An 11,677-nucleotide genomic window follows, 5' to 3' on the forward strand; every position below is an offset into this window, starting at 1 on the left:
CCTTTATTGTCATTGTACATGCACAACAAAATTGTGCTCCACACCAACTATGCAGGTATAAAATATAAATAGTAAGATAGCAGAAATAAATAAAAAAACATGAGAGATATATACAAACAGCAGGAATATAGAATATAGAAAGGCACACAATAGAAGACCAGGTTGCAAAGTCCTTGGGCCTCTAAAATAGCTGACTGAAATATTTTTCATTTGCTTTTTTTTAATCAAAAAAAGCATTAAATTGCATTCTTTTGCTTTGTTTGTAAACATGGACTCATGAACTTGTAACTACTAAACTATGCAACACTTTCATATTTTTTATGCTTTCGAAGAAACATACAGCAATGTGGTTTACTTTGAGGGTTATGTATACCAGAATATGTTTTTGGTTGTTGAAGAAAAGAAGAGGGATTAAGAAAAGTAACCTTCGTCTGTGAGAAATAATGTTTATGAGAACTGGAATTAATAATCACCTTTGTTTCGAGATTATATTTCAATCTTATGTATTGACTTATTATGCTGATCTGAAATCATCAGTGGTCTGAGAGCTCCTCCTCTGGTGGTTTCATGTTAGAACTGTTCAGTGAGGGGTTTTTGTTCAGCTCTAGTGAAGGGTTGTGTTACTGTGGCTTTCTAGCACAGTAATACACAGCAGAGTCCTCTGGCTTTAGGCTGGAAAGGCTCAGATGCACCATGCTGTTGCTGTTGTCTCTGGTGATTTCTATACGTCCTTGCACACTGCTGGCATAAATGGTTTTACTTGCATCATACCAGATTGCTCCCATCCATTCTAGTGTCTTTCCTGCTGGTTGTCTGATCCAGTGCATTCCATACTGGCCAAAGTCAAAACCAGACCCTCTACAGGAAAGACTGAAGGCTTCCTGAGGCTTTTTCAACACTGACGTGGAGGGAATGGACTCCAAAGCCTGACCATTTAAACCTGGAAAGAACCAGTGAGATGAGTGAAACTGGGAGAAAATAGCCACGGGGTCCTCTCCTAAACTTCTCCCGAACAAATACAGGCGTAGTCGGAAAGCATTCAGTGTGGATAATTTATTTATTTTGCCGGCCTCCCAGGTGCACAAAAAGTTATTTACAAAGAAAATAGAACTGACTTAAGTCAGCACAAACAAACATCTATATACAAAACACAGTCTGCATGTTACCCTCTCTGTAACAGCTCACTGGACAAAAGACCACAGGTGGGCCCTGACCGCCTTCTCTTATACCCCATAGCCCCTCCCACTAGGCGTAATAGTCATCTCTTTATTATTTCTTTTATCAAACCGTCTTTCCCCCTCAGCTTATTTCCTGCTGTAGTCCTACAATACATATATGTATATACAGACATTTATGGCCACTTCCCGGCAGCCTACAGTGTTTCACAATAACACCAAACAAACCAAAAGAATAATGCAGTTCACGTGACTCTTCAAGCGCGCGCGAACCCACTATTTAAACCCCGGAACCCCATACCATCGGCTTGCATAACCCCCGTATAATTCGGCGATCATAGCGAGTCTCCGCGACCGGCTTTATGGAAGGTAAGTGGGAAAATACGTTGGCCACCTTCTGCGCTGCTCAAACTATACCTCTCACCCCTTTTTGTTTATCTGCCCGGTCGGCGAAAAGCCGCGCAGCCCCGGTAATTGTAAAAACTAATGGTGGTGGTGCGTGTATGCGCCCGGATCAGCTGTCGGCGGCTCGGGACGGGGTGACTCCGTCACATCATCCCCTTCCACCCGGAGGTTGGCGTTGTGCGGCAACCTGGAGAGATAATCTGCCACTACATTGAGCTTGCCTGGTCTGTGACGGATGATGAATCTGAAAGGCTGCAGTGAAAGGTACCAGCGTGTCAGTCGGCTGTTATGGTCCTTCATGGAATGGATCCAGGTGAGCGCTCGATGATCAGTTTCCAGCTCAAACTCTCTTCCAAGTAAATAATACCTGAGTTTCTCCAGTGCCCACTTAATGGCCAAAGCCTCCTTCTCCACCGTTGAGTAGTTGGTTTCCCGTGGCAGCAGCTTGCGGCTCAGGTATAGGACCGGATGCTCATCTCCCGGGTCCCCTTGGGCCAGCACTGCTCCCAGGCCACTTTTGGAGGCATCCACCTGGACCAGAAACTTCTTCCTGAAGTCGGGGCTCCTGAGAACTGGAGTCGTACACAGGCAGGTTTTCAGCCCGTTGAAGGCTTGTTCACATTCCGCTGTCCATATGACAGGATTCCGTTGGTCTTTGCTGGTCAATGCAGTAAGAGGGGCCGCAATAGTTGCAAACTGGGGCACAAATCTTCGGTACCAGCCAACCAGCCCCAGGAAAGACCGGACTTCCTTTTTTGTGCGAGGCCGAGGGCAGTTCTGGATAGCGTCCACTTTATCCATCTGCGGGCGCACCTCACCTCTGCCCACTTGGTAGCCAAGGTAGCGGGTCTCCTGCCGTGCCCACTCACATTTAGAGGGGTTGAGGGTCAATCCTGCCTTATGGATTCTTCCCAGGACTTCGGACAAGTGCTGCAGATGCTCCTCCCAGGTGTTGCTGAAGATCACTACATCATCCAGGTAGGCAGCACTATAGGGGTCACACCCCTGTAGTAATTTGTCCATCAGCCTTTGAAAGGTGGCCGGTGCCCCATGTAGGCCAAATGGCATCACTGTGAACTGGAACAGGCCGGCAGGGGTCCTGAAGGCGGTGTACGGTCGAGAAGACTCCTCCAGTGGCACTTGCCAGTACCCTTTACACAGATCCAAGGTGGTGATGTACCTGGCCGCTCCGATCTTCTCCAGCAAGTCCTCGATTCGAGGCATGGGGTAGGCATCAAACTCTGAAATAGAATTTAGCTTCCGGAAATCAATGCAGATGCGTAGGGAGCCATCCTTCTTGAAGATGATGACCACCGGGCTACACCACTCTGAGCAGGACGGCTCTATCACCCCAAGCTCCAGCATCTTCTCCACCTCCTGTCGCAGTTTCTCCACCAAGTGTTGTGGAATCCGGTATGGCCGTTGGCGGATGGGATGTCCCTCCTTTAGGCGTATCACATGTTCGACAAGGGTGGTCCTGCCGGGGTTAACTGAACACAAAGAGGGAGTCTCCCGAAGGATTTGGAGTAGCTCCGCCGCCTGCTGTAGGGGGAGATGAGTCAACACCGGAAACATCGGATCGGCTCCCTGCTCGGGTTCGGTCTTCCCTTCTCTTGGCACTTCTCTTGCCATCAGAGCTTTCGCAGGGGCCTGGTGGGGACGCTCTTCCCATTCTTTCAGGAGATTCACATGGTAAGTCTGCTTCTGTTTTCTCTTTTCAGGATGATGAATCTCATAGGTCACTGGCCCCATTCTGCGAAGAACTGTGTATGGCCCTTGCCATTTCGCCAGCAGTTTACTGTTGGCTGAGGGGAGAAGTAACAACACCTTTTGACCAGGTTGAAACTCACGTTGCCGGGCCTGTTGGTCATACCAGGTCTTCTGGCTTCGTTGAGCGTCTCGCAGGTTGACCTCGGCCTCTTCATGGTATCTCCCCAACCGATCTCTCATTTCCAGCACAAATTGCACCACTCCTTTCTCATTTGCAGCAGAAGCAGGAGACTCCCAACCCTTCCGGAGGAGATCCAACGGGCCCTGCACCTCCCAACCATAGAGTAGCTCGAATGGTGAGAAACCAGTGGAAGCCTGGGGAACTTCTCTGTACGCAAACAGCAGGAAGGGTAGCCACTGGTCCCAGTCTTTCCCAGTGTCTGACACAAACTTCTGCAACATCCTCTTCAAAGTTTGGTTGAACCTCTCCACCAACCCATCTGTCTGTGGATGGTAAGGTGACGTCCTGATGGCAGAGATGCCTAGCTGATTGTGGAAGAGCTGCATCAACCTAGAGGTAAAGTTAGTCCCTTGGTCAGTCAAAATCTCATCTGGTATCCCCACCCGGGAGAACAGCTGTACCAGTGCACGCAGAACATTGGGTGCCGTGAGCGTACGCAGGGGGAAAGCTTCCGGGAAACGAGTCGCATAATCACACACCACCAAAATGTACTGATGACCCCGACTACTTTTTACCAGAGGACCCACAATGTCCATAGCTATCCTACGGAAGGGGGTGGAGATGACTGGAAGTGGCTGTAGCAGAGCCCTGTCAGACTTGCGAGCTGGACATGTTTTCTGGCAGATAGGGCATGTACGGCAATATTTCTGTATATCTGTGTACATTGACGGCCAAAAGAAACGTGAGCTAACTCGCATATAGGTTTTTTGGCGACCCAAATGACCTGCCCAGGGGAGGGTATGTGCTAGGTGCATAATGAGGGGTCTACAACTAGAAGGTATCACAAGCCGTTGGTGGTCACCGTCAACTGCATACAACACATTTTTGTCAACAATGAACTTCTCTTTCCCTCCCCATTTCCCAGTTCCCCCTTCAGTCACATTAGCAAACAAAACTTTCAACGTTTCATCCTCCCTTTGCAACAAAGTGATATTTTCTGGCACATCCCATTTCATGTTCTTAGTGTCCGGCCCCTTTGACCATAGCTGCTTTTCAAAGCGGCGTTGGCGGCGGGATTTTCTTGGCCCCTTAGTGCCACCCTCGCACAGACTACTGTCCAAGTCTGGCAGGGGTTGGCATCCCGCCTTCGCCTGGGCCCTAGTGACCACTGGGCCTAACGCCTTCATTTGAACATTCCCCGTTTCCCTCCCTTTTGTCTCTGTGTCCCGCTCTTCTTTTTCTTGCAACAAATCCATAAGCACAGGCACATCCATCCCCAGAATAACCTCTACCGGCAAATTCTGTACCACCCCAACAGACAATAAATATGGCTGGTCATTAATAGTCACTGTTATTTCCACCTTTGGGTAGGGATGTTTGTCACCATGCACACATAACACTTCTTCTGGTCGACTATAGTCCACACAGTTCACTGGTACCAAGCTTTGCTTAATTAAAGACATAAAACTACCAGTGTCCAGCAAAGCAGTAGCCTGCTGACCATTGACCTTCACTTTTTTATAGCGTTGCACATCCACTGGCTGGACCCTTGTGGGCTCCATTTCCAGCCGGGGTGCATAGCAGGCACCAGTGACTTTAGCCTTCCGGATAGGGCATACCGAGGCTTTATGACCTGGCTGCTGGCAATAATAACAAAGGAAGTCCTTACCCGGCCCTCGTAAGTTGGATACCTTGGGGTTTCCGGGTGGCTCTGGGTTGCTCTCCCTCTTCAGAAGACCCGATGATGGGAGTGGTGGTCGCTGTGGCGTCCCAGATGAGCGTGCAGGTGGTGCTCCTTTACGCGCATTGAAGTACTGTGACACCAGCTTAGCGGCGGTCAGTCCATCTGCTGGCTCATGCTCCCTCACCCAGGTCCTCACCTCCCCTGGAAGTACGCGGATTAACTGCTCCATGATGATAGCTTCTCCCATCTCTTCTTTCGTATGCTGCTCTGGTCGGATCCAGCGCCGATAGTGGCCCTTCAGGCGATAATAGGTCTCTGTGGGGCTCTCACCAGGTGGAACAGTATTGGACCGAAACCTCTGCCGATACGTCTCAGGGGAAATGTCAAATTTGGTTAGCAACGCAGCTTTTAAATCTTCATAACGATGGGCTCTTTCTTCATCCATTGAAGTGTAGGCCTCCAACGCCTTCCCTGATAGCAGTGGAACTAGACGACAGGCCCATTCACTCTCTGGCCATCTCCAGGTTTTGGCAACTCGCTCAAAACGCAACAAATAGTTCTCAATGTCTTCCCCCATCTGATAGGGTGGAATTTTTGGCCCAGCAGATCGCATCCACTCTGGGACTGACTGGTCGAGGCTGTTGGTCACTGCTTGTGACTGACGAGAGGGAACCTCCTCTGGGGAATCCCGGTATCCTCTTTGACGTGCAGGTGTAGGCAGAACCATTCTGGGGCTGCTTGCTGTTGCCGTGCTTGGTGTGGCCGTTGCTGCTGTGGTGCTTGCTCCGGCTGGTGCTTGGACTGGACTTTGCTGACCAGCAAAACCTGAATGCGGCTGAGCATTGGGAGGGGAAACAGTCCTCAGCCCCCTGAGTTCTGCCAAAAAAACCTCCTCTCTCCTTTGCTGTCCCGCCAGGAAGTCCCTCATCATCGCAATCAGCTCTCCATTTGGGTCACGTGCTGCGGTCGCAGCAGTCGGCAATTCTGGACCAATTCTGCCCGAAACCTCCTCCTCCTCCTCTGCTGAAGAAGATGACGGCACTGTGTCCCATGCCAGCTCCTCTGCTGTCTTCCCCGCCGGAAGCTCATGCTGCTGGGACCGCAGCCCTGTGCGCTTAACTGGGAGGCACGTTTTCCTCTTCCGACTAGCCATCCCACTCCTGACACCATATGTCACGGGGTCCTCTCCTAAACTTCTCCCGAACAAATACAGGCGTAGTCGGAAAGCATTCAGTGTGGATAATTTATTTATTTTGCCGGCCTCCCAGGTGCACAAAAAGTTATTTACAAAGAAAATAGAACTGACTTAAGTCAGCACAAACAAACATCTATATACAAAACACAGTCTGCATGTTACCCTCTCTGTAACAGCTCACTGGACAAAAGACCACAGGTGGGCCCTGACCGCCTTCTCTTATACCCCATAGCCCCTCCCACTAGGCGTAATAGTCATCTCTTTATTATTTCTTTTATCAAACCGTCTTTCCCCCTCAGCTTATTTCCTGCTGTAGTCCTACAATACATATATGTATATACAGACATTTATGGCCACTTCCCGGCAGCCTACAGTGTTTCACAATAACACCAAACAAACCAAAAGAATAATGCAGTTCACGTGACTCTTCAAGCGCGCGCGAACCCACTATTTAAACCCCGGAACCCCATACCATCGGCTTGCATAACCCCCGTATAATTCGGCGATCATAGCGAGTCTCCGCGACCGGCTTTATGGAAGGTAAGTGGGAAAATACGTTGGCCACCTTCTGCGCTGCTCAAACTATACCTCTCACCCCTTTTTGTTTATCTGCCCGGTCGCCGAAAAGCCGCGCAGCCCCGGTAATTGTAAAAACTAATGGTGGTGGTGCGTGTATGCGCCCGGATCAGCTGTCGGCGGCTCGGGACGGGGTGACTCCGTCACACTGGCCAAAGTCAAAACCAGACCCTCTACAGGAAAGACTGAAGGCTTCCTGAGGCTTTTTCAACACTGACGTGGAGGGAATGGACTCCAAAGCCTGACCATTTAAACCTGGAAAGAACCAGTGAGATGAGTGAAACTGGGAGAAAATAGCCACTTCATAAATTAACAGAAAATAAATAAATAAATAAATAAATAAATAAATAAATAAATAAATAAATAAATATGAGTCAGTTATAAAATTATATGACTTACAGGGTAGACAGAGCACTGTCACCAGAGCAGAGAGTCTGAGCATCATCTTGAAAGTGAAGTTGTGAAGGAAGTGCTTCCCATTAGACAAGATGACAGCCAGGCCCTACGAGGACAGAAGTAAGCCATCTAAATTTTATTAGGGAGGGACTAAAATGTCAGGCTTAAATATTATTCAAATACATCTTTAAAAAAGGTTAAAAAAGAAGGTTGAAGATGCGATGTAGTACACACACACACACACAGACACACACACATATAAAGCAGACAAAGACACATTTTTGATAAAGCATAACAGTGAGTTCAGTCTCGTGTTATCTTCTATTATGTTGGAAAAAATGCTATCTGGGACAGAAGTGAAGTTAAATGATTTAATTAACAATACGGGATTACAAAACAAAAAATAAAATGTTTTGCTTTTGTTGTTTAGTTTATTTTGTTATCCATGCATTAAAATTTTCAACTACTTTTCTAACTTGGGGTCATCCAGCAAGAGGCAAGGTACACCATGTGTGAGTAATCAGTCTGTAAAAAGCCTGTGTTTTAAGAATGAGAATAGACCAACAGAAGGATCGTTTAGACTTTTATGGTTATTATATTAAACTTATTATGACTCATTTAATTACATCCTGTTGATTTTTAAGTGACATCTTATTTCTTCTTATTGTGCTGATCTGAAATCATTGTTGCTCTGAGGGATCACCCTCTTGTGGCTTCGTGTGTTCAGTCACTGAGGGGTTTTTGTTCAGGTCTCATGATGCTTTGTGTTACTGTGGGTGGTTCTCTGGCACAGTAATACACAGCTGAGTCTTCAGGCTGCACATTCTGTCCAATCAGAGTCACGGTCCTGTTGGAGGAGTCTATGTCGATACTAAACTTGTTCTGTAGTGAGTCTTTGTACCGTGTGCTGTGTCCAACATGTACACTACCAATGCACTCCAGTTCTTTTCCTGCAGGTTGTCTGATCCAAAATGTTCGAGCGCTGCTAAGAGAATAAGAGGTCTGACAGGTTATGGTCAGACGATCCCCTGGATGCACAGTCACAGAGGCTGGCTGTGTCAGCTGTTCACACTTTACACCTGAGGAGGAAAACATGTGGAATATTGAAACAGTGTAGCAGTCACTGTATTTTTATCATAGTGTGAGTTCCTCAGTGAGACTCACAGGATCCAGCAGCCAGCAGCAGCAGAGCTAAAGAGAACATGTTGGTACTGAAGTTGATCTGATTAGAACGTCTCATCTTCTTCTGTAACCGGTGCCATGATTTCACGTCTTAATAGCAGACTGTCAGGAAGTTCACTTTGCATATTGAGAAGGACTCTGAGAGCCCTCTCACAAGAGGACTCTCACTTAAAATTGTGTTAATATAATATGCATCTATTATTAACTCAGGAAGAAGCTCTGATTCACAGAGGATGCTCCTACAAACATATTGTGTGAATGCAAAATTTGGAAAATTATACAAGGATTCTTGAATGTGCCATTGTGTCTATCTATTTTTGTATCCCTCTTAAAAATGGTGTTTCAGTGTTTTTGAATGATATTTTCCATATTATTTTTCATTATAATCAAAAGTCTTTTTTATATTTTAAAAGCATTCATAGAGGATAAACACAGGTGTTATTGTGACAGTGAGTTGAACAACATAGTTTGATCATCTGTTGCCCCCTGTAGGTTCTTGTGAAACTGTATGGCTGAAGGTTTTTGTAAAGCTTATGTCATTACTTAAACCATTGTTTGTCTTTCACACAGTAATACACAACAGAGTTTTCTGGTTTTAGGATGGAAGTCTCAGATATGTCATACTGTTGCTGTTGTCTTCGGTAATTCTATATGTCCACTCAAACAGCTCATGTATCTGTTTCTGCTGGAAGATAAAAAGCCTTCTCCTATCCATTCCAGTTCATTTCCTGGTTGTTGTTTTATACAATCCATAGTACAGCAACTAACTGTGAAACCAGATCCTTTACAGGAGAAACTGAGAGTCTCTCCAGGCCTTTTCACGACAGGATTGGAAGGAATGGACTCCATACTCTGACCTGTAACAGCTGAGGAGATGAAAACAGAGAGAAACAAGTGAGACAGATAAAATGATAGACAGATAAAAGTATCATTAACTCACCATCAATCAGTGTGTCCTGGTACATGGTGAAATAGTGAGCAGCACAGGAACTCAGGGGGAAGCAAAAAAGCAATCGATGAGGTACAGCACAAATGCTACGGCAAGGACGAGGCAGGACGTCAGGTCATTCATATGTGTTCATTCATAGTTATGATGTCTTCAGTGAGAATCTACAATGTGAATAGTCATGAAAATAAAGAAAAAGCATTAAATGAGAAGGTGTGTCCTGGTAGTGTATTAAATACTGATATTTCCAATGTTAATAAATGTGTTTTTGTTAACGTGAAAATATGGGATAGTCTGAAAGTGCAACATCACTTCAGAGGTTGCCAATAGTAAGCTTTAGTGTGTTTAGTGCTCTCCCTGCCACTTGTGAATTCCTCGAAACCCCCAAAGTACACAAATGCATTTCATTCAAAGACAGGGAGTGTACAGATATACAAGGACACTACATATGTTTGCAAAGAAGAAGAGTTACAACAACAGTCTTTGTGCTTTCAAATGACTGCACCTCTTCATAACACCACTGGCATACCAACACATTTATCGGCATCTTGAAATCACTACATGAGTAGTTTTTTTACATAGAGGTGGAAACTATATTGCTGCTTCTGCACATGGAGCTTTGTCTCACTCTTGTGGAAAATCTGAGAATTACAATATCTTGGAGCACGAAGCAATTTTCTGAAGGATAAACATGGTGTTTATTATTATTATTATTATTATTATTATTATTATTATTATTATTATTATTATTATTATTATAGTAAAAATGGCCAGTATAATTTAAAAATTGGACTGGAATCTTACTTTTAAACAATCAAATGACAGGCACTTATCTTAATCAATGTAGCTATGATACCATATAAGGTGGTGATGATGAAAAAACCAATGAGGGTGAAAACCGCATTCCAGCTTTCCTCAGCTCACATCAGCATGCTCAATATCACCAAATAAATCACACTTCTTTTACTTGGGACAGGTCAAGGTGGCTCTGGACACTGAACTTTCCATCTGGGCATCTTTGGAGTCACTAGTGTTGTAGTTCAGCAGTTCTGTGTGTCCATTTGGAAACCCAGTGATGTTAATGGATACAGGACTGAAGCCAAAAACCAGGCACACAAGTTCATTAGAGCCCTGAAGCAAGTAGGCAGATGGTTGGCTGTAGATCACTGAGGCTGGAAAGATGTGCATTACAGTTTCAGTAATCAGTTAATCATTTTAATCAGTTTTGTTAAAATTAATATAATGGAAATAAAAGATTAATGTTAAATGCTAAACAGCAGCTCACCAAACACATCAGTTATGGTGGCTTCAACAAGTGCTTCAGATGACTCATGTGTGACAACACAGGAATACGTAGACCTTTTGTCTTCAGTTTTGAATATGTTTAGTCTGCTGCTCATAGAGTAAGAGCTGCTCCCTGAGTATTTCCATGGAGGACTGTTAACGTCATGCATGGATGGGAGAGTCTGGCCATCTTCTTCCCAGTGCACTATGATGTTTGCAGGGAAAACTCCAGACACTAGGCAAATAAGCGTTAGGATGTCAGACATTGAAACTTCAGAGGCAGTTGGTTGCATTGTCTTCACTGTTGGCACACAAAGGTCTTGAAAAACACTAAAGGGACAGAACCATAAAAATATAGTCACAACCAGAGGAACATGAAGTTTAGAAAGAGCTGTAATACATTTGTAACATTTCTAACATTACCTCTGGTTTTGCTTATATGGTCTTCATTGCCCTGATTGGAACATGGATGTTTTCCTTCACAAAACCCTTGTTTATCTGCATCCCAATTTCCTGCTGACACATTAAGGAAGCTGTGTTGAGTCTCTGTCCCATTGTTGTAACTCACTGCAGGATTAGTAAGGACATAACAGTCAGGAATTTTGTTGCCAGCTGATTTCCAGGTGATGGAGAAATCTTTAAGACTAGGGGCAACCAGAAGACAGATAACAGCCACGGGTCCTTTGTTCTCAGGCTGCTACAGTGCTTATGGTCCCTGAACATAAACCCCAACTAGCTGTGAGGATGATGGAGGTACTCAAAAAAAAACCAAAAAAAAAAAAAACAATTCTTAATGTGTATCACAATAATAGTGTTTTCACTTTACCTGTACAGAGACTGACATTTCTTGTGATATTTTTATTCAGAGATCTGTCAGATACTGTGCAAGAAAAGATCTTTCCTGTTTCCCACTCAGAGTGATCAATTGTAAGTTGGCTGGTCA

The 11,677-nt window shown here is 45.2% G+C and overlaps 1 protein-coding gene across 1 annotated transcript; it reads right to left on the minus strand.

The window, feature by feature from the left end:
* Positions 1-620: 620 nt before the first annotated feature.
* LOC308411343 (uncharacterized protein) lies at positions 621-6,564 on the minus strand (the record flags this gene model as incomplete). The annotated part of the gene is made up of 2 exons (XM_080905228.1): positions 5,141-6,564; positions 621-940 (listed from the first exon to the last, which is right to left on the minus strand). The coding sequence occupies exons 1-2, from the start codon at positions 6,306-6,308 to the stop codon at positions 621-623; spliced, it is 1,488 nt and encodes a 495-aa protein (XP_080761354.1). The 5' UTR covers positions 6,309-6,564.
* Between the last annotated feature and the right edge of the window lie 5,113 nt (positions 6,565-11,677).

Source organism: Rhamphochromis sp. 'chilingali', assembly GCF_963969265.1.
Source record: "Rhamphochromis sp. 'chilingali' genome assembly, chromosome: 15".
NCBI classification, from domain to species: domain Eukaryota; kingdom Metazoa; phylum Chordata; class Actinopteri; order Cichliformes; family Cichlidae; genus Rhamphochromis; species Rhamphochromis sp. 'chilingali'.